At 37.0% G+C, this 23,446-nt stretch overlaps 1 protein-coding gene across 4 annotated transcripts in view; it reads left to right on the top strand.

Moving 5' to 3' along the window:
* Grm5 (glutamate metabotropic receptor 5) overlaps positions 1-23,446 on the top strand; it is a 553,026-nt gene that overhangs the window by 408,925 nt on the left and 120,655 nt on the right. For all 4 annotated transcript variants that reach the window (XM_008844122.2, XM_008844124.2, XM_008844125.2 and 1 more), the window contains exon 4: positions 3,149-3,384. In XM_008844122.2, coding sequence (XP_008842344.1) covers positions 3,149-3,384 — 236 coding nt within the window. The remainder of the gene's footprint in view (positions 1-3,148; positions 3,385-23,446) is intronic.

Here is a 23,446-nt window from a genome sequence, read left to right on the forward strand (position 1 = left end):
ATAATTAAAAGTACCAGACTGGTGGAACTAACCTTATTAGATGTTTAACAGCCATAGTTTGAGGCCTATAATAATGTGGTCAGAAGAACTTGAAGGACAATTTTTTCCCCTTGCCCTCCAAGGTCAACTAAGTTCCAGGGGACTATGGAGCATCTCTCAAAACGTCCTGTAACTGTGGTGAGTCACCTGTCCTCTTGTTCAGGGAGGATATTTAGACCCCACGGGATGGACTTGAACCAGCATCCAGTCTACAAAGAGGAGGGTTAACTCAGAGGAAACATTTCATTCATGCTTCCAAGTGAAGCCAGACGTGGTTGAGCAGGACCTTTGACTTATCTTCACATAGATGGAAAGGGGAAAAGAAAGGAGCCAGGAGCTCCTCCCAAGCCCATGTGACCCCTGAGGAAAACATCCTCAAATGACCTTAAGTGTAAAAATAAATTGATTTATTTGGGCCAACTGTATGGTCTTAAACACCCAAAAGGAAAGTATAATCAAAGAGTAAAGTCATTAGTATATTTCTTTAAGAATTCAAGGGATTACACTCCCCAGACATTAGGCTGAAGTCTATATAAAAAGTTATTTAGACAATTATTTCTCATTGATGATTTTGTTCCTAACCAGAAAGCGCTGCTCAAATGTAAGACTTCAAATCTTGGTCTCTACTACTGTAATGCCTACCTGTAGCTAAGGGAAACAACAAACTATTGTTCTAAAATGATGGATAAATTTGTTTTCTTTCCCTATCTGGAAGCCTTTGAGAGGGAACTAACACTGATTCTAACCACTCCAACAGCTATCAAAATACCTGAAAGCAAATCCTGAATCCATCTCTCTAGAGTCCAGCCTTGGAAGACAAAAGAAAAATGAGGAGGAACCCAATAGAGGGATGCTTTTGGAAGCCCTTCTCAAGAAAGACCAATTTCATATGAACATTTGAAAATTGCCATGTTCTGACTTTTTTCTAGTTCCCTGTCTAGAACTTGCAATGCTAATAACTCTTGCCTTTACTCTTACTTCACATCTCCTAATCACGATTCAAGGACTTTCTTTTCCCCCTAGTGATAAGAGTTATGCAATTTGGGAGTCCGTTAGGTCGACCAGCTGAAGGGGTATGCCAATTGCCTCACCCCATGTCCCTGTTCAGCATGGAAGAAGCCAGAGCAGTCTGCATCCCGATTCCCTATTGACAATTTGGATAACCGCTTGAGAGGATGGTGTGATAAGAATAGGAGGGAAGAATTGGCTAGGCAGTTAGGGTAAAAAGACCCCAAAGAAAAGTATCCAGTTTCTTGGCTAAAACTCACAATGTCTTTAGGCCTCTTAGCAACTGCATTCCAAAGACCAAAATGTCAAAAATATTTGGGAGCTTTTATATAATCCTTAAAAGATTCTAGGGTTACCGCTTCAGAAGGGGAAATGTTAGAGTAGCCAAAAGACTCACCAAAAAAAAAAAGAAAGAAAGAAAGAAAGAAAGAAAGAAAGAAAATCAATCAAAGAAGAAGAAAGAGTACATGAAGTTATCAGAAAAAAATGATGGGGGGAAATGGAAAGAGTTGGAGGGGAGGGAGTGGGCATGGATTTGACCAAAACACCTTATATGCATGTATGATAAAATAAATAAATAAAAATAAAAACAAAATAAAAGAGAGGAATTGTTGGATGAAATTACAAAACTTCAATAAAAAATTTAAAAAATAAAGAATTGCTGGGCATGGTGGCACATGCCTGTAGTCCCAGCACTTGGGAGGCAGAGGCAGGTGGATCTCTGTGAGTTCAAGGCTAGGCTGGTCTACATAGTGAGTTCCAGGACAGCTGGGGCTATGGCAGACTCTGTCTCAAAAAAACAAAAAAATAAATAAATAAATAAAAATAAAATAATAAAGAATGATCATTTAAAAAAAGAGCTTTAGAAGAAAAAAAAAAACCTGCTTACTTTCCTCATTTTTTTCTTTTCCCTCTCTCTGATGCCTTGGGAAACATCTCAAGTCATGGAGTCATCCTGGACAACCTCTGTAATTCAAACTTCTGTTTATAGTTCAAACATCTTCCTGCTTTGCATTCTGCAAGCTTCACTTTGTTCTTTCTCTCACCTCCCTCCATATTCCTTCTTTGGTGATGCTTTTTAAAATTGACAGTTTCTCTTGATGTATTCCATTAAAGAGAAATCACATAACTTCAAGAGATGGACAACATCACTGGCTCCAATAAACACCCCGCACAAGCCGCATGCTCCTATAAAAGAGAGAATAGACAAATCATTGGATGTATCCAAGTTTAACTTAAACACTTTTTCTTGTGCTTTATTTCCAATGCTGTGTTTCCAATATTTTTTAAATAAGCAGAATATTTTTCCTAATTCAGTTATGTTTTCTTATGCTATTAGAATATGAACTTCTTGATTTCAGCTTCTTTTATATTAAAATGCCTAAATTACTACTTTGAGTGATCAGAGCACGAAATGATAGTAGGTTTGAGGTATGTGCTCCCTCTAAGACATTGATACATTATCTTTAAGAATTTCTTGGAGCATGCTAATATATGATTTTACATTTTTAACACATTTAAGAAATGTCATGGAATAGGACAAGTATATGGATTGTGGGCTATAAATATTTCAGTTTGAGGCTCTGAAAAATCTATATTTAATAGAATAATTATAATCAGAAAGATTTTTAACATCTATAATTTCTTCTGTAATGTAAACATCAATAACAATGTATTTAATGCTATGCATATTTTGAAAATATTTTACATTGTTATCTGATGATTCTTTCAAGGATAAATATAAAGTAAATGGAAAGAATATATTGAAAGTAAATTTTATCTAGCTATTAAATATCCAGTAAAAGATATGACTTGTAAAATTATGAAATTTGCATACATATATATTTTATAACCAGCAAACCAGCTAAAATGCAAGATTGTTTTCCACAGTTCAAGTGCCTTTTGGTACTAAAACTCATATTTCCTATCATTTTATTTCATTTTAATTTGAAGAAGCTGATGTATAGCAATGACCTCTGGTGTAGCACAGTCTTCAGTTCTGAAGTAGCTATTTTGTGACTATTGTCTAAGACCAAAAGGATTCATTGACCCAGAATATCTCTGCTCTAAAATGAATTTTTCTGTTCGTTTCTTTCCTTAGTGATGGCTGGGCTGACAGGTACGATGTGACAGATGGGTATCAGAGAGAAGCTGTTGGTGGAATCACAATCAAGCTCCAATCTCCTGATGTCAAGTGGTTTGATGATTATTATCTGAAACTCCGGCCAGAAACAAACCTCCGAAATCCTTGGTTTCAAGAATTTTGGCAGCATCGTTTTCAGTGCCGGCTAGAAGGGTTTGCTCAGGAGAACAGCAAGTACAACAAGACTTGCAATAGTAAGGCAATTTATTCTTTCATTTAAAGTGTATAAGGCTAAGGCTCCAATTTGTATGAAAAGTGTCATGGGAATAGTGGCTGTCATTTGTTAACAAGAAGGACTCATATAAATAGAGTGAATATTGCCACTTAAGGGTGACAAATAGGTTTTATTCTCACTAAGAAAAACATATCTAACAAGTGTTTACTCTTTTGAGAATTAAAATATTAAATTACTGCTATTTATATCATTCAAGAAATTGAACACATTTCTGTAAGGCACTGTGCTAAAAGGATCACATGGAATGGAACTAATATTGACATCTCTAAAGACAAGGACACAGTTCAGCAAATTTCTGTCATCTTGAGCAGTTAATACTATAGCAACACCTATGTCTGAAGAAGGAAGGAGTGAGTGTCTAAGGGCAGATCTACTTCCTGCTTCCATAACTAAACTAGAGATTACAGCAGGAGTTTTCTATGTCTAGTTATGATGTTTTAGTCAACATAACCCAACCAGAGCTATTCATTCAGTCATTAAACACATACTAGTGCTCAAGAATGTATCAAATTATTGTATTAACTATAAGGGTGTTGATATATAGAATACTAAATTCTTGTTATCAGAAGTTTAGTATGTTAGAAAAGAAATACACATGTTGAGAAAAATTGCAATTCCCTGTTGTAAATGTATTTGTAATAAAGTTTAATATTTTATTCATTTTACATGTTATTTTTATTTTATTTTATGTGTAGGAGTGCATTGTATGCATGTATTTAAGTGTTCCCATCTTATGCAGAGCCACGGAAGTCAGAAGAGGGTGTTGGATCCCCTGGAACTGAAGTTATGGATGACTGTTAGCCACCATGTGGATGCTGGGAACCAAACCCGGGTCCTCTGCAAGAGCAGCCAGTGCTCTTAATCGCTGAGCCATTTCTTTAGTGCCTGTAGTAAGGTTTAAAGAAAAGATTTGGTTAGTGTTACTTATCGCACATCCAGAGAGAGTCTTGATTTTAATAACCAAGTAGAGCATTGATAACAGATGTCATTTTCTTCAAAGGTTTGTTAAAGTTCATGAGGTTCGAGAATTCATAAGAGGTTCAAACCCGTTGTGTAATAAGAAACAGGATATGCATTTGTAAAGGATTTAAATGTCTCAGTTTCTGGTATAACTGCCTTCATCCATGGTATGGGAGAGTTCAAAATCCCACCCCAAGAATCAATTCCAGTCCACAGATAGGTTACTACATTGCTGCATCAAAATGAGAAAAACAGTGAGCTCATCAAGTATTCACTCCCCAAGATGATGCTTGCCCAATGTTTTGTTTTCAATTCATTCTTTTCTAGCAATGATGAAGATAGTAATAATAATTATTATTATTCATGATTTCTTTAGCATTATTTGATAAAACAAGCACTTGGCAACCTTATGTCAGTTTCTACTTATGTAGTGAGGGAGAAAAGGGAAGCTTAAGCATAGAGCATTACACTGCTCAGTGAAATCCATACACCACTGTAGCATAAGCTACCCGCATGTTTGCCTCCCTGCTATTCAATTTCTTTCTAACCCTCATCTAAATTGGCAAATGCCTATTTATTTCCTCTGTAGTTAGGTTTTATTTTCATGAAAAACGTGAAAATAGGTAGTATTTCCACCTATGGGCCATGATTTTCATTTTTGTCACTAATTTTATATTCTTCACATTTCTGCCCAGTTTTAGACAGGTGCACACTCTTGCTCTCTGGAGATTTGAGAAGCATAGACCTCGATTGTGTTCCTGTTCTAAGCCTGTGGACAGAGATGACTGCATGCATGTTCACTGGCGGCTACACTGGGTGAGGGTTCCAGTGAGCACGCCTCCACTCTTCATTCAGCCTCTTCTCATTGAAACTGTTTCCTTCCTATTTCACTCCCTTTGTCATTTGTTTCTTTCCATAGTTGAATACCGGCGTGCTCACCTCTAGCCCTGTTGTAGCCAAATGTGATTTCTTCTAGTCTTGCATCCCTACAATGCTTCACATACATCCAAGCTTCCCCACCAGCTTTTTGCCACTGTGTGGCTTGATGTCTTCTCTTTATTAATTTTATTTCCTTTCTGAACATTTCTCACACCAAACTAAACATCCACCAATTTTGTATATAAGCTGCTAAGTGATTTGTGTTTGTGGTATGCTTGGGAAGGGAAGGCTCACTTTTTGAACCCAAAACTACTGATACAGTTACTTTACCAAAAAGAAAGCCATTTACTACAGAGAAAACAATAGCAGCAGCAGCATCCATAGAAAAGCAGCTTCAGTCATCAGAATATCTTCCTATTATATTACATCAACATATACAAAGAATCTTTATGCTTTTATCACCGTGTAAACATTTTATAGTCATCTTTCTATATTGAATCACAAATTTTTCAAAGGGAAGTCACACCTCTGTTTTCCAAATATCTAGGATGATGCTGTGTATCTACGACAAATATTTGATAAATATTAAGTAATCATTACTTTATTTCTGTTCGGAACTGATAGTGTTACAACAATAACAGAACCTAGGCAAGTATTCCCAGTGTGAAGACTAAGATCTATTAGTCACTGTATAGTTGCAGGTTGAGTTCCTTTATAGGTTTTCTAGGTCTAAATCAATATATTATGCAATACATTGCTGCATCCAGGCAACTGATTTAATAAATTTTCAGGTCTCTGGTTTATTTTAAACATCTACGTGATCTAGCATCATCCAAGAACTTGATTATTCTGGTGAGTATACACAAGCTGTGTAGTTAGTAAACTAAAAGTTTATTTTGGAACTGGAGAGATTGCTCAGTGGTTAACAGCACAGGTTGCTCTTCCAGAGGACCCTGGTTCGGATCCCAGAACACAATGACAGTTAATAATTGCTGATAACTCCAGTTCCAGGGCCCTTTCTGGCATCTGTGGGCATTACACATCAGGGGTAGACTTAAATATATGTAGGCAAAATACCCTTACTCATAAAATTAAAATTTTAAGTTCACTTTAAGAATTACTGAAATAGTAGTGGTTTAGTGCTGTTATATGAGTCAAAGATAACAAAAGCATGAAGAGTAATTGATTATATATATTTTTACATTTAAAGAATTTTCTGTATAAAAAGAAAGTGTCTAGTATCTGGAAATATTTACATTTTTACTGTGAATTTCCAGCTAGCATTCACATTCTTTCTTAAAACATCACTCACTAGGATTTTAGGTGGATTATATAGAGGATATTCATTATTTTTCATTTATCCAAAATTTAGTACATTCCATCTATTTTACCTTTCAATTTTCCATTAGCATTGTAGCCATTGTTCAGACACTTCTCAAACGGAAAACATGAGGATAAAAATAGACTTTTGAGAAGTAGTAATTATGAGAAAGGGAGGGGGGAGAGAGAGCTGCTAAAACATAAGAATGGAATTTTAAGGACCAAATAAAAACAAGAAGTGCTACACCTAACATTAGGTAAGAGATTCCTCTCTATGGCCCCAGATATGAAAATTTTGAGAAAGTCTAATACAGTTCTCATTTGAAAACCAGAGTTTAGGAAGTGAGTATAATTATCTATCCAAGTGTTTGCTACATGCAATTTTCCTTAATAGAGAACCATCATCAAAATTTTCAAAGAATTCCCAAAGGAAAGCCATTGATTTACAAATGGCACCTCCCTCTAACCTTCCCCACCCCTCCTGACCAAAAGAAGTCTCTAAGGCTGGGATTTGAACCCAAGGGGTGTTGAAATCAGCTCTAGAGTGCTGAAATGTTATTGAAGCAGTTTCTGGATGCAACCATTGCATTGTATAAAACAACGGATTTAGACCCAGAAAAGCTACAAAGAAATTCAACATATAAAAGAAGCTCACAGCCAGACTATGACACTGAAAAAGCTCCTTTCCATGGATTTTGTCCTGATGTTAATGTAGGTGGTTCAGTAAAGCACACCTGTCTTATAGATGATGTCAATAGAGAAAGCCATATTTAACTGTAATGCTTTTACTGGTGCTCACTGCTATAAATGTGTTTATCCACATCACTGTGGCAGCTATATAGGAAGGCAGTTTCCACAGCTTTCATGATTGCCCTGCTGTTTTAACTTCTTAGTAATTGCCAGTGTTACAACCTTTAAAACGTGTAGAGAACTGGCATTCAGGCCAGATGGTTACTAAATAAAGGCACTGCTGTCTCCTACAACAGTGATGTGGCACAAAAGTGACAAGACAACCTTCTATCAAAGACAGGGTCACTGAGAACATAAGGATAAAAAGTTTGATTTTCAAAGACAATTTGCAGCAATAAATTATAATTAAGCCTTTGCAACACTGGACAATGGAAAGGTAGAATCTGAGGGAAATAAATGATCTGGTACTTGACATCGAAGTCCCTAAATTCTATCAAGAACAAAAGATGCACCATTGAAACAAGAAAAGACATCTCTACCAGGATATGTATAGATATATAGATAGATGATAGATGATGATGATAGATAGATAAATAGATGATAGATAGATGATAGATAGATAGATAGATAGATAGATAGATAGATAGAGATAGATAGATAGATAGATATTAAGTACCTACAATTTACCTAAGTTTTTTTCTAGATGCTGGAGCTGTATAGCACTAAACAAAATAGATAAATACAGTTACATTGTAGAACATGCATTTTTGTTAGGGGAAGATAGAGCAAGATAAAGCAAATAGGTAAAATATATATTATCATTACTAGAAGAATAAAACAGGAAAATGGGATTTATAATGAAATTTCCTAGAGTGGTCAGTGATGTCTACATGGAAAAGTAGATTTTCATAAAGTCAGAAGGAGATGAGGGAATATTGTTCGTGTCCACAAGGGAACAGGATCCAGAAGTAAGAGACCACATGAATAAAGCTTGAAGAGGTGCAGTGGCCATCGCATTATTGCAGCAGTTGAGAGGCCAATGTAAGAAATAGTGTGAGATGTGAAAAAAAATAGTAAGAAATGGTGGAAATGGGGTAACAGAAGTTGAATTCTTATAGAGCCTGGAGAGTGTTACATTGAATCTGGCTTTTACTCCAAAGAACAAGAAGCCATTAGAAAATTGGAGAAAGGGCTGGAGAGATGGCTCAGCAGTCAAGAGAACTGACTGCTCTTGCAGTGGACCTGGGTTCGATCCCCAGCACCCACATGGCGGCCACAAACCATCCTTAACTCCAGTTCCAGGGGAATCTGAAGCCCTCTTCTGAGCTCCGCAGCATTGCATGACATGGGAACACTTACATACATGCAGGCAATACACTCATACACATAAAATAAAAATAATAAATAAAATATAAAAAAAGAAAATTGGAGCAAAAGAAGGCACATATTTTCGTTTTGTTTCTGTATTTTTTGTTTGCATTCTGTTTTACTTTCTGTTCTGAGGTCACTTTGCCTGGGTATCATTCTACCTCAGAATTGGTCAGGTTGCGAAACATTTTCTCAAATGAGTAGCTCAAATTGCAAAAGTCACGGAATTCTGTATTTAGGAGGAATTGGTGCATGCCAGAGTACCAAGGACAAGTGGAAAAAGAGACAGTGTGGTTGTGAGTGAAGCTCAGAGGACAAAAAGCAGAGTGTGAGAGAAAAGGAAGAGAGCTGGAATGAAGGAGTCGCTATGAAAAGGATTTGGATTTAACCGTGGTCGGTCACATGGTATTCTAATCCACAAGCCGCCCCACATTTCAATGAGGGATTCGAAACTTACCTATTACGCTCAAAGACATGAAGAATTAGATTGACTGAAGTAAGGGGAGACAAGGAAAGAAACAGACAAAATGGAAGCAGCATGGATGATTTTGCTGTATTGTTGACATATTGGAGTTTGGATAGCAATGCAAAGCTGATAGATACTAACGCAGATTTCTGTTTTCAAGGGATGTTAAAAATGATCCAGTCATTACTTGAAGGAATCTTGCATTAGAAGAATTTTTGTTACTATTCTTAAATGTACTGAAAATGTCTTTTTAGTGCTACTGCATCCATTAGAACAGCCCTCAGATCTAAATATCAAAATCCGTCAGGTATTAGAGCTGTGGAAGGCCAAAATAAGCCTAATTTATTCCACAAATTCATTCCCTTTTTCTGAGCCCATAAGAAAGCATCATTTGCTAATCCTATCTCATACTACCTGAGTAGTATTGGGCAACAGAATATGGTGTGAAGTGATATGTGCCATTTATAGATCTGTTACCTAAAAACTCACAAGAGATTCTAGGCTCACACTCCCTCCTACATCCATATGACTGAAAATAAGGATTCACAAGAGCCAAAGTCATGTGTCAGAGGAAGTGTGGTTCCTTTAGTCTTTTGGAAGATTCAGGAAAGCTTCACAGTCAGCCTCAGACCCTTAGGTGAGCAGAGAGACACTTTCATTGTGTTAAGCTACTGGATATTTGAGGGTTGTCATAGCAGCTGTTAATGACCCTGATTCTCTACCTCCCTAATTTACCCAGTGGGCAGCAATTCCTAGGCTTTTTTCAGGATGTGTAAATGCCAGTCAACAAGCAAAGTGACTACTAGAATGAGAGGATCCATCTGTTACCATGGTGACTCCCCAGTGACACTTTCACTTCCTTTTGGAATATATCCATGATATTTCAGCTGTTACTTCCAAAATATTTTACATATTAGCTAAAGGTTTCATGATTATAGAATAGATACCAAATATGCCCTAAATTGCACATGATTTATTTCCAGTGAGTGAATTATTGATAGAAATTCAGAGTGTTTATTAAATTTCTATCATTTTTTCCTTTCTCAAACTATACCTTTTTCAAAAATTCATTAAGCAAGATCTTCAACTATTTTAAGAGTTATGAAACAGAATGCACAGGCTATTTAGTTCATGTTTATTCTCTTCCCTCTAATATTTTAGAATTCATCTGGGCACACCTTAAAAACAAAGTTACTCATGAAAATTAGAGAGTGATTGAAATGTTGGGACTGGGGATATGGTTCACCAGTAAATGCTCACCAAATAAACACAAACATTTGATCTCCAGCACCCAAATGAAAAGCAAGATCTGGGGCTGGAAAGATGGCTCAGTGGTTAATAGCACTGGCTGCTCTTGCAGAGGATCCGGATTCAATTCTGAGCACCTACATGGAGGCTAACAACCATCTGTAACTCCAGTTCCAAGGGGATCCAATGCTCTCTTCTGATCTTGAAGGGCAATGCATGGCACGGGAGCACTTACACACATGTAGGCAATACACTCATACACATAAAATAAAAATAATAATTAAAAATAAGCAAGACCTGGAGGAGAGCCACCTGTAATCCCCATTGCTGGGCAAGCAGAGACAGAAGTCCTGGGGCTAGTTAGCCAACCAGGTTAGTCTAAGAAATGAGCTCCAGGTTTGGTGAGAGGCCCTGTCTCAAAAAATAAAGTGAAAACCAAGTGAGGAAGACATTTGATAGTCACTTCTGGCCTCTGCACAGATGTACACATATGTGACTGCACATATACACATGTGCACACATGGGACCATACATACACACAAGGCTAAAGGACTACAGACATCTATCTGAGAAGGAAGAGAAAACTTGTGCCTGGGAAAATCAATGCTTAATGAGTACCGAGTTTGATTGGACTGAGAAGAAAAGCTGAAGACAACATGTTTATTCTAACCTCAGAAAATGAAGCAAGCCAAAGCATGGAGTTGAGAAAACACAAGATCAGTTCTGGTGATTGAAGGTAAACAGATTCAGCAGAGCACATGAGCCTTAGAGCAATAGGTTGTGAATGAAAATAGTGTTTTATATACTATTCCTAGCCTATGTACTATTTCCCAGAAAGCCTCCAAGGACTGGGCATGCTAGTATGTGATTCAAGGAATTTTCTTATGTATAATGGCTATTTATTGAATATTGTAGAGGAAGAAAATGATACAATCAGCAACCACATTTTAAAAGGTTAATCAGACAGTATTATTCATAGTTTGTTGAATGGAGAAAAGCTTAGCATTAGATATGAGAAAGAATTAAATTTTTATTATATTTAAGCTATTGGAAATTTCAAAATGTCACAACAGATTCTGTTAAATGAAAGAGTGGAGTAAACTTGGACACCTACAGGGTTGAAGGAAAGGGAGGAGCAGCCAAAGGTCATTTCACGGTTCCAAATTTATGTCATTGACAACATTTTAATAAATAGGGAAATTAGCTCATTGGAATAATTCTTCACGAATAAAATAAATTTTGATAATATATTTCAAGTTTGAAGTTTCCCAGGTGGATGTTTTCAGATAGTCTGACAATTGCTTTAGTAGAATGAAGTGGAAATAATGTCTGGTGCAAACTTACTAACAGTGAGTAAGAGACTAGAACCCAAAGCTAAAGGTCAATGAAAACTCTCCCTAATGTGTATCTTCGGTTACAACTGCAAAAAGAATTGGGTCCATTAGAACTAAAAAAAGAAATCTACTAAGCAATATGAGGTAAACTCACATATTAATAAATGTAACAAATATGATTGAATTGACTTGTTCATGAGTGGTGATTTATAGAACTTAAAATTTATACATATTGAAAATATTATAGTAAAGTGGTTTTTGACAAGCTTTGGCATTTGACAAGCTAGATTTATTCTCTAGCTCTTCAAACCAATTGCTTTGTGACACTGGACAAATTAATTAAAGTCTTTTCTCAGATGCTTCAGCTGTAAATTTGGGACAATATTAAATGCCAACCTGATAAGGATCTCATGAAAACATGTCACTTTAAGAGCACTTAGCGCAGATTCCTACTCTGTTTGAACTGTGGTAACAAAATGCCATGAACAGATGACTTAAGGGAGAACTTTCTCTCACGGTAATGAATAGTGGATCTCCAAGATACAGTGAGGCTGGGAGCTCATTTCTGTTTCATGGCTTGTAGAGTGACTCCTTCTCGGTGAGTTCTCATTTGCCATAAGACAGAAAGAGGGAGAATAGGACACCACATCTCTTCTAAAACCACTAATTCTCTTGTTAGAGACTCCACCCTATGACTTTACCCAAACTTAATACTTTCCATATTTGGTGATTACGGCTTTCTTATATGGATAAGATACATTTAGTTCACTCTACCATATTATGTAATCTTTAACATTTAATATAATTCAGGAAATTATATCATTGTTAAGAATATTACTTTAGGAACTGGAGAGATGACTCAGTGGTTGCTGAGTGGCTGAATTGCTCAGTGGCTGCTCTTGCAGAAGACATAAGTTTGATTCTCAGCACCCAAACGGTGGCTACCAACTGTCTGTAACTCTGTAGGGGATCTGACACTATCTTCTGACCTCCACTGGCATTGCATGACATGGGTGCACTTATATACATGCTGGCAAAACACTCAAAAAATATAAAATAAAATAAAATTTCAAAAATATTAAAGAATATTTCTTTCATATCTTGTTTCTTCTAGCACTTTCTTAGTGCTAAGTATTCTAAAATGTCAGGGAAAATTCAAAAACAATAGTTCTAAAAAAAAGAATTTAGTTAAGAATTACATTGTATAGAGAAACAGAACATACATGGGAATCACAGTCTATTATTTTCAATAGACAAAATCTTATAACTTTGGTATATACATAGACTGTCTGAAAACTTGTTGCAATGGATGTTTTCATGTAAAAGATCACACATATTTTTCTTTAATTGGTATATGTTGAACCCAAGAAATTTGAGCAAAATAAGAAAGCGATATTCAAGAATGTTTCATTGTCTAATACAGTATCTATGCTATGTCTAGGTAACTCATGACATATTAAAAGCTGAATTTAGCAGCACAATTTCTGTGCCCTTTTGAAGCACTATGGTCTTGGGCATCATTAAAAAAATCTCTATTTCTGTTCTAACCTATAAATTCTGATCTCAACCTACAGTGTTGTTGGAAGCATTAGCTAAGAAATATGTACCTGAAAGTTCAATGTGAAGGCACCTGGTGAAAGGGAGCCATCTGCTTAACACCTGCTCTATTTTTGTGACATCACTTGGTGCTCTCTGCCATAGCCTCTGAATTCCACCTGGCATTTGTATGTTCTGTCTGGGCTCTGGTGTCTTCTTTTCCCTAAGTTATCTCTTGTTTTCTGGGAAGGTGCTTTGCTTTTCATTCATTGATTTTTAATAAATCATTGTTTTTTAATAAATCCACTAAAACATTCCTTGTACATTACAGCAGAATTTTACTCTAAAACAGTTGTCCTGAGAGGAAGAGACCCATCCAATACTCTTCTAAGGACAGAAGAATTATACTTTGACTAGATTCCAGAAGGTTGTTTTGGTCACATTTGACGCAGTGTGGCGACACAGAAGATTCAAACAGTAGAGACACAGGATGCTCATTGCTCTGATTCTCATGCATTTCTCTGTAGCAAAGAGCTGAAGTGTGGCACATTTTCACCTGAGACCAAATCTAGCCATTTTGTTCCATCTGTTCTCAGCAAGACCAAGAAAATAAGCCTACTTGCCTACACATTAGAAAGCCTGGCTCTCTGGATCTTCAGCACTAGAGCTATTTAATCTCCTCCTAAGAGTGGCCAAATCTTACTATTTTAAGATTTTGATCTAGGGAGAAAGAAATAGGTCACCTTGACTGTGAATTTGCTTTATTCCAATGATCATAGTTTGAATACTAAAACAATTTCATATTTGTGACAGTCATTGTTTAGGACTTATCAGTGAATCTCACACAGACAAGTGAATATAAAGATTTCCCAGCAGTAGTACGTTCTCATTATTAGTGGACTAAGGGAAGGCAAAACCTAGTTCTGGGAACCTTAGCTGAGTTGACTGTGCTTGGCCACCATTTCCAAAAGTGAATCAGGGAGTTGAGCAGTCAGGAAAGGAGTTTTAAGCTCAGCAGAACCATACTCCCAAGAATGGAGTTCTGATGACCTAAAATCTGTCTTCCAAGGGCTTACAGCAATCTCTTGGTGTTATGTAGCACAGAGAAGCAAAGACCAGAATGACAGCAGTCCAAGTCACCTTGGTCTTGTTGGTTGTTATCTTGGGCAATTACTGCAGAATGAACTATTCAGAGTTTTATTGGTGCCAAAAAGTTCTCTGATGCTTACTGGATAGTCTTTGTCTTTATCTTAAGATGTTCATCCATCAGACCTGTTGTTCCAGGGATCGAAGGCAACTGTGGAGGAATAAGACTCATGAGAACTCAGAAGTAAGAAAAGAAGCAAAATGGAATCATGTAGGTCAGGGACTGGGCATTCCTTCATTAATATCAAAACCCATTTCTGTTTCTGTCATGAAGGAAAGAGCATAAGCTTGGCACTCGGTATGTAACTTTGAATGGGAGCACAAGTTAACATCCTGAAACAATTGCTGATCATCTCGGCAGCACAGGCACGTTTTCTGCAGTAAGGGCTTGTTCAGCACCTGATGATTTCAGTCCCTTAGTCCATCTTTCCTGTTGCCATGCTTCCTACACTCTGTGTTTCTCTGTGTCTTGGAAAGGGCACAGGAGTAGATATGGAAGAATTTTCTTCTGTTCCCATGGGCAAGATTTAATTAAAATAATTCGTCAGATCAAAATGAAAGGAAAATTTACCTGCAGACTGTCTAAGCCGAATTCCAGACTCAAGTAGTCACACATATTTGGAAGGTGTTCTCTTCTGTCAAATAAACCTTGAGAGTGTAAGACATCTACTTCCCAGAGGAGGGAAAGCCAGATTAGTGAACTGAATGTGACATCTGTATTTTCTTTATCAAAGAGTATTGCTCTGGAATCTATTCATTCCAGAATTTGCTTTTTTTTAACTTGTGGCTATTCTTTATTTCAAGAAAAATATACAGGTTAAAGTTATCTAACCAAGTACTTTAGACAAAGGCCCTGGGGTTGTACAGACTAAGCTATCTTGTTCTTAGGATTCATTACTCTTATCATCAGTCTGTGACACACCAAATGGAGTACTGCCAGCCAAAAAAATTACCCGAGGGTCAGTAACCAAAGTTTTTATTAAGGCTTCATTATGTAGGCATGATCAGTTGGTCATCCTCCTGGTGAAACTTCAATTATCATATTCATTCATGCTATATGACCCAAACTCCCACCCTAAAACATACTGTTGCTCTTCCTGGCATGGCCAGCCCTCACCCTAATATTATCTAGCTTACTCAAAGCTAGTCAATGACAGCTCTATCAGTTATGTGCCTCCTAGAAGCCAAAGACAAAAACCAGACTTCTCTGGCAAAGGACAAATTAACTACACAGACTTCATTTAAACAATATTGAGGCTGTTTCTACCCTGCCTATTTCAGGGTTTTACTTTTATATAAAAATCAAATATTGTTCCTCTGTTGGACTATCACCATAGACACAAAGTCATGGAACATAACATAGGGCTAAAATACTAATTATTATAAAATGTATTCAGTGAATTAGAACTTGTATTATCAGTAAGTAGTTATCTATCTGATAACAGATTGCTTTTCTAAATAACAATATGACTCACTTCAAAGGTAACTACATCACTAAAAAACATACCCCCAGGACAGCTAATTGCTCAGAAAAGGTGCACCCATAGAACTTACAAGCACTTTCACCAAAGGGTCTCCTTTTCCTCAGCAACCAATTGCTGCTTACATATCCTCAGGGAGGGATTTCATGTGTCTTGTATTTAAATGAGCTTCCTGAGACAAAAGTTTCATGTGTTTCTTGGGGTCTTAAGAGTTTCCTTCTCCCTCCAGGAGAGAATATTTCTGTTCCAGGGAAATAACTACACAATACTCCCTTTCTTTCAGCTCATTTATCCTTCTTTTCCCCTCTTCCAGGATATTCCCTGAGCTTTGACAAGGAAGAGTTGATATAGATATCTGACTATTTTCTTCTGTTTATGCCTGAGCATTCAGACACTATGCCTCAGTAACAGTCACTTATTTTCAGTGGCTTGAATGGTTATGCAACTCATTGTTATCTGCTGCAAAAACAAGGTTTCCCCTACAACTGAGGCTGACAGAATCAGTAATTTATGGGCATAAACGATGGGTGTTTAGAAGGTAATTTGTCAGGTATATCATATCCATTTAATGAAAATGTAACTATAGCTTCCCCTCTAGGGCCTTGATCTGCTAAGCCATTTGGTTGTTGTTGTTGTTGTTGTTGCTGCTGCTGTTGCTGTTGTTCCGGCTTATAATATGAAACATGGATTTTCCCCCATGAGCAATATTTAAATGCAATTGGAAAACAATTGGTTGCATCCATAACAACCGGACCACTATTACATAAGTGACTCTATCTCCTTTGACTTGCTAACTCAAAGGCAACTTTCAAATTTCAGAACTGAGCTGGACTGTCATTGACAATTCTTCCCAGCAGTGTTCTAGCTTAAGTCCTTGACTGATTTCTCAATGACGACCGAAGCATGCAATGTCTTTATCAACAAGGACTTACCATCTATTTCTCCCATTCAAGAAATACCAGTAGCAATAGCTTTTATGGTTTGTGGGACCTTGAGGGTCTCTCTGGCCAACAGCTCATATAGAGGTATCCTATCTCTGGCACTGGGATCTGCATTCAACCATATTTGGCTTTGGAGGTGCCCTTTTCTACCCAAACACGGTATCTTCACTGAAATGTTTAACTGTTCCTTTGCTTTTCTTCCAGATGGTTTCCCATATATGTTAGATGCTCAGAGGATAGCATTATACTATCCATGCAATGAAACATATTTTTTTGGTCTTTTTGAGACAGGGTCTCCCTGTAGCCCCCAGCTGTCCTGGAACTATGTGGACCAGGCTGGCCTCAAACTCACAGAGATCCACCTGCCTCTGCCTCCCAAGTGCTGGTATTAAAGGCATGTGCCACCATGTCTGGCACAATGAAACATTTTTACAGAGGGTTGTAGGATCTTTGAAAGTCCACGGCCATCTGCTCTAAGCATCATTTAATTTGAAAATTCGGTAGGGGAGTGCTGAAAAAGAAACAAAAGCAAGATTCAATGCATCATACAAATATCTCCATGTCAATCAGTTGTTTCAGTGGAATAGCAATGTTGGGGACAGCAACACGGATGAGAGGTACTACCTTATTTAGCTCTGAAATTCATGGTCATTCTCCATGAGTTATCTTGCTTCCTCCTCTAAGGTACTAGTTCAGGGATATTGCGCATTTTCCTGCCCCGATGGGCTTTACAGAGGCCATTTGCACTGTTAAGCCTTGCCTAGGGTCAAAAAGGAGAAAAACCATGTTCTTCTGTGCCTTGTCTGCCATTGGACCCTAACTCTTCAGTTCTTACAGTCTCTAGTTGCGAACCATGGCAATTCTCTATCCATAGGTCAAACATGGCTCCTGAAAGAGCCCTGGTTTAGAATAATCTCCACACCTAATTAGCCTTCTTGAGCAATAAAAATGTACACTGGGTCCCCAGGAAGAATCTTAGCTATCCCTAGAACAGGCTTAATTCTTTCTACCTTAATCACTGTCTTCTTCCTCTTCGTATACCCCTTTAATTAATTTACTTAGACTTAACACCATTCAGAGCCTTCCCAAAAGTTCAAGAGTTCCATTAGGACAACTTTAGGCTTTCTGTTAAAGTTTTCTCCTTAGAAACGTCAGATTAACTGAAATCTTGCCATGCTTATCTTCAAGTGAACTGGACATAGCTCATTGACTAATTTCCCTATTTTTCACACCCCCCATGCTTTAGCATCTTATAAACCTGATTTATATGCTGATGTAAATAATTCAGATCTGTTAGAGCATCTTCTTAATAACATAACGATCACTTCCCACCAGCAAAACCCCTAAGGTTTCATACCAGCACTAAGGTGCCCCAGTGAACTTGGCATCAAGTTCTACCACTCCTATGTGTAATTTCCTCAGTAACGCCTGTCTTTCCTCTTTTGTCTTTCAGTCACTTATATTCTACCAGCAGTAATGGCCCAATGTCTCTGATGATTTATATGAGCCAGTCCTCTAGGGACTGATTGACCTTGTATTAATTAAGATTATGCTGCTTCTGTCACAAAAAGGGATAGGCAGTTACATTACTCAATTTATCTGCTTCCCGAGTACTCAGATTGATCTCATCTGCCTTGTCCCATGACCTCATTAGACAGGATGTGAGAGGCTCTCTCATTCCTTGTTTAAGAGTTATTTCTAGGGTTTAGGAAGTTCAAATGCAAACTGTTCTTTGATAATCATCAATTACTTTATTTAACTATTAGGGTTCCAACTTGTATGATGGATCATTGAATTTCCCTTACTCTATATTGTTTCAGACCTGAGAGGGAGCCCCTTACCACTTTTACTTTTGGCTCTCTCCCTCCTCACCTTGTGAGTCTCCCAATGAATTCCATACCCTTAGTTGGCGGGGAGGACTTCTTAGCATATATCTACTTTGTGCTCTTTTTCCTTTACATTCTGCCAGCTACAGGAAATGGCAGACCAGCATCTACATCTCATCCTTTTTCTCCACTTTTCATGCCAAATCACAGGCTAGTATAGAAGACAGCATCAACATATCTTTTCTCATATTGTAATTCTCTGATAGTGACAGGTTCTTTCTAGGCAAACAGTTGAGCCTCAGCTGCATGTATCATCACTCACAGCAAAGTTCACACAACTGCTGCCACCGCTTGCTTATGATCGTGTCCCATATGTGCTACTTTCTGTGACTGTAATATATTATCCAGTCTATCAGTCATTTGAGGACATCCTCACACTAACATGGAAGACCTCACTCATTAAGAATATGTACTACCCCATACTACATAAAAGAAAGTGACCACCCTGGTATTTCCTGCCCCTGCAAGGATACACTACACTCAGAGGGCTTGGCCTTGATTGCTTTGAGCTACCTGCATATCTTTGGGATCTCCTCTTCCCCAGAAATTGTTTGCTGCTCATATTATCTCAAGGAGGATTTCTTTAAGTTTCATAATTTCTATAAGCTTCCTGTACCTTATAAGATTCATTAGTTTCCTGAGTCTTATATGCCTCCTTCCTCTTCCTAAGAAGAGAGGTTTCAATTTGGAGGAAATGGTTACATAAGAGAAATATTTCACACATAGCACAGAAATATTTAGAGATTAATCAAGACATATCCCATTCTGAGCTTCAACAATAACTAAGCCCCAAATATAAGAATTCTTTTCAAAAGACAATAATGGTTATATTCCTAATTGCTTCATCAAACATAGGAGTTATGCCAGAATGAGTTACCTCACATTTCACCATAGAACTGGCACATTCTACCTCCAAATCTATACACTATAAATTAGTAATATTAAAATTACCAAATAATTCATGATTTTCTCTGTCTTTTTCATTAACCTAATCTTTCTTTGCCCTCAAATATTATTGTTGTAATTTTACAGATGATCAAACTAAAGCTCAAACAAGTTTATTGTCTGGCACAGGCAAAAAGAATTACTGACAAATGAAGTATCATAATTTGAATCCAAGCTTCTAAAGCCATATTTTTATGATGTGCTGCCTGCTGCAAGTAGAAAACATTCATTTGAAATAATGTCCATCACTAAACCCAATTTGGAACTTTGTAGAATTATATGAAATGTAAAAAATGAATGCCTCACTGTCACATCACTGAGGAGACCGTAGATGACTGCAGTTAGTTGTTTTCATTTAATTGGCCTTTTTCACCCTCACAGGGTGAAAACTGTGGTCCACTGGGAAGGATGCAGGGAGTGTTGCTTTTTTTGGTGTTCTAATGACATGCATTTGGCTGTTAAACCAGGACTAAGATTAGAAGCTGATTTTCTTCAGAAAGATTCTCATAACTTTCCTTGATGTTTTAATGCATCCATTGGTTGCCTGGAAGGTTTCCATTCCTGGTGCTAGCAATGCATTACCTTTGATCAACTTTCTATTTGTCATTAGAAGACTTATTCCACATGCCTGAATCTTTGTTTTCTTATGTAAAAGAACAGCCTAATAGTAGTATCTACTAATAGTTAAGTTACAATTATTGTAATATTTCAATACGTATTCTTATCAGTCAAAATGTTTTACATATGCTCCCTCATTTGCTCCTCAGAGGATCTTGGAAGTTAGTGAAAATGCTTACTTCTGTTCTCATGTGTAGACAAATGACAGTTATAAGAATTATTATTTGACATGAGTGATTAAGACACAGAGGTGTATTTCAGAAAGGTTAATCTATAGGGTTAAATTGAACTAAGTTTTGAAATTCAAATTCACTATTAGTTTTATGCCATTAGGCATCCCATTCTAGCTCTGTGAGCTCAGCTTTTCTCTTCTAAACAAGGGAAGAATATAATGGTCAGCTCCTACACTTTTTGTGAAAGTTAAGTGAGGTGATAGATGTACAGCACCCAGAAGCAGGCAACTGTGGGAGACTTTCTTCCCCCATCTATTTTCCTTTAATGATGGCCTTTGAAGCATTTCAAAACAAAACAGTTTATATAAAGTAATTATTGTCATGGCCAAAAGTGGTACCACCATGATTTAAAGTCATACATACAATAAAGAATTCAGTACCATTAGTACAGTGACAACCACACTGAGAACTTTATACACATATTGATAAAAACTGATTAAATGTCTATAATCTTTCATGAACATCTTTTCTGCTCTCATCTCTTGCATTAGAGATGGTAATTAGTCTTCCGTGTGTATAGTTTGTGAACACTGCATTTTGTGGTTCAATTCTTTACAGGTTTATATGTGACAAACTAATTCATTTTTGTAATTTTCTACTTGATTTCAATTACAATATTCATTATAAGAGATGAGGTTCTCATTTAGCATGCTTATTATTTTAATTAAAATAAAATCTTAGTGGAAACAAAAAGTTTACATCACTTACCATCAGAAACTTGAATAATAAGCATAGTAAGTCTTAAAATTTCAAAGGCAGGTAATACCAATTTTGAAAATAGCTCAGACTAATCTAATGATCTCTTATATGTAAATTGTGATGTGTGTACAACAAAAACAGCACATTTTCAGTTATCAAGTGCTTCTTGTGGGGGTATGACTTGTGTATGTGTTATATAAAGTTCTCATAACTCTGCTAGAAAGTATGATTTTCCTTGCTTTCAAAATGAGGCAGCCTTGGAAACAGAGCCATTCAGTTCTATCAGGGAGACCCAGTCAGGATTACAGAGTACAGTGACCACTGGGCTATGTATTAATTTTTATGATAAGAAGCTAATTATAGAATTTAGAAAACCATCTATCTTCAGAAAATATCATAAAACATATTTAAAATGGAACTCTGGGAAAAGAATAATGACCTTAAAGATGGACAGAAAGAATCAAAGTGGAGATGGTCTAATCCAAGAATTTGGTCTTGATATAATGAGAGGACTGAAATGCCTTAGATTCTTGTCTCACACTCTTAAATATCATAATCACTAAGCTTCATGTCCCTATAGCACTCATTTACACACCATATGGAAGTTTTTCAAAATACTTTAATATGAATGAAGGATCTGTGCTGTCTGAAATCACATATCCATTAAAAGCCTGCCAAACAGCTAGCTACTCATGGTGTTTGCTATTTAAATTTAAATTTAAGTGTGCCACATGTAGAATCTTACAGCCCTGCTGAGCATCAGAGGAAGGAGCCCCATCTTTCTGCAGCTATTCGGATCATTTGCATTGCCATATGGGCATTTAGAGGTCACCTCCTTATATTTCAGATATTATAAAATAAGAGACACTGTAAACAGTGAAAAGTGGTACCAGTATAGATATGTGAATATAGCTCTGGGTTCCTAGAGTTGCTGTGTTGCCTGGGAAAGAATAGGCATGTTCAGTGTTAGATAGGACAGCAAGCTGTCTATGGAACATCTTCAGTCACAAAAGTCTTCATAGAAGATTCTTTCCTACTTTGCATCACTAGTCTTGAGCCAATGCCTAAATCACACAACCACTTCTTTACATGATTAATCCTAATCTTACTGCCAAAGGAAGTATCTCCATCTTCATAATTACATGCATTTCTCTGACTGGCCTATGGTTTAAGTTCCTTGCATTATATTAACTTCATGTTTATTTTTTACATTTTCATTCACATGATCCACCAGTAAATACTGGCAGTTCTAAGCACTATATTATGTACAAGAAGTACAAAGATAAATAAAGTCAGATTGACTGGAATGATGACTCAGTGGTTCAAAGCATTGACTGTTCTTGCAGAAGACCTGGATTTGAATCCCAGCAACCCCATAGCAGCTAACAACCGACCTTAACTCCAGATCCAGGGAATCCAATGCCCCTTTCTGTCATCCATGGGCACTGTACAACATGGGTACACTTATACACAAGCAGGCATAACACTCATACACGTAAAATAAGTAAATAAATTTTAAAAATAAAGTTTGAAAATGTCAAATTACATTGGACTTACAAAGAGCTGATTGACCATTCTGAACTAGTTTCCAAATCTCACTGTAGAACTGAAGACTTTTGCAAAAAAAATGGGATGTTCGATAAACATAAACAAATGAATCAACTATCCACCTTAGTCTACAGTGTTAGGACTTACAAAGGATTCAAGAAGAAGATTGTGGGTAGGTGATATTTAATATAGGAGTCTTATCCAGGGACATACTCTCTGCAGTCTCTTATTCTCTACACTTTGGCCAGTTGTGACCTTCAGTGTATGTCGTACTCTGTTGTATAAGGAAACTTAGCAAGTGAGAATTGAGAGATCCTTAAAGTATTCTCTCTACTTCCTGTTCTGCTGTGTTCCATGAGCATTAGGTGTAGAGGTACCATTATAGATATGTCACTTGGGGTTAGGCATCTCTCAGACACTCATTCTTTGTGTTTGATCAGTTGTGCAACTCTGTAATAGTCTCCATCTGTTGCTTAAAAAAAAGGCTTCTTTGATGAGTGGTGAATGGAATATTTGTCTATAAATATAAGGAACCATATTGAACATATAATGATAAATTACATTTGTCTAGGGATATGACAGAGGTAGGGTTTTCTCTAGGCTCTATGACCTCTACAACCATGTGTATTTGGCAGTGTTTGCAGTGTCACACATGAATTCCTTCCCATTGAGAGGGCTTTAAGTTCAATTAGGTAGATGTTGATTATCCCTGAGATGAAAGTG

Source organism: Nannospalax galili, unplaced genomic scaffold (genome assembly GCF_000622305.1).
Source record: "Nannospalax galili isolate Female #2095 unplaced genomic scaffold, S.galili_v1.0 scaffold278, whole genome shotgun sequence".
NCBI classification, from domain to species: Eukaryota; Metazoa; Chordata; class Mammalia; order Rodentia; family Spalacidae; genus Nannospalax; species Nannospalax galili.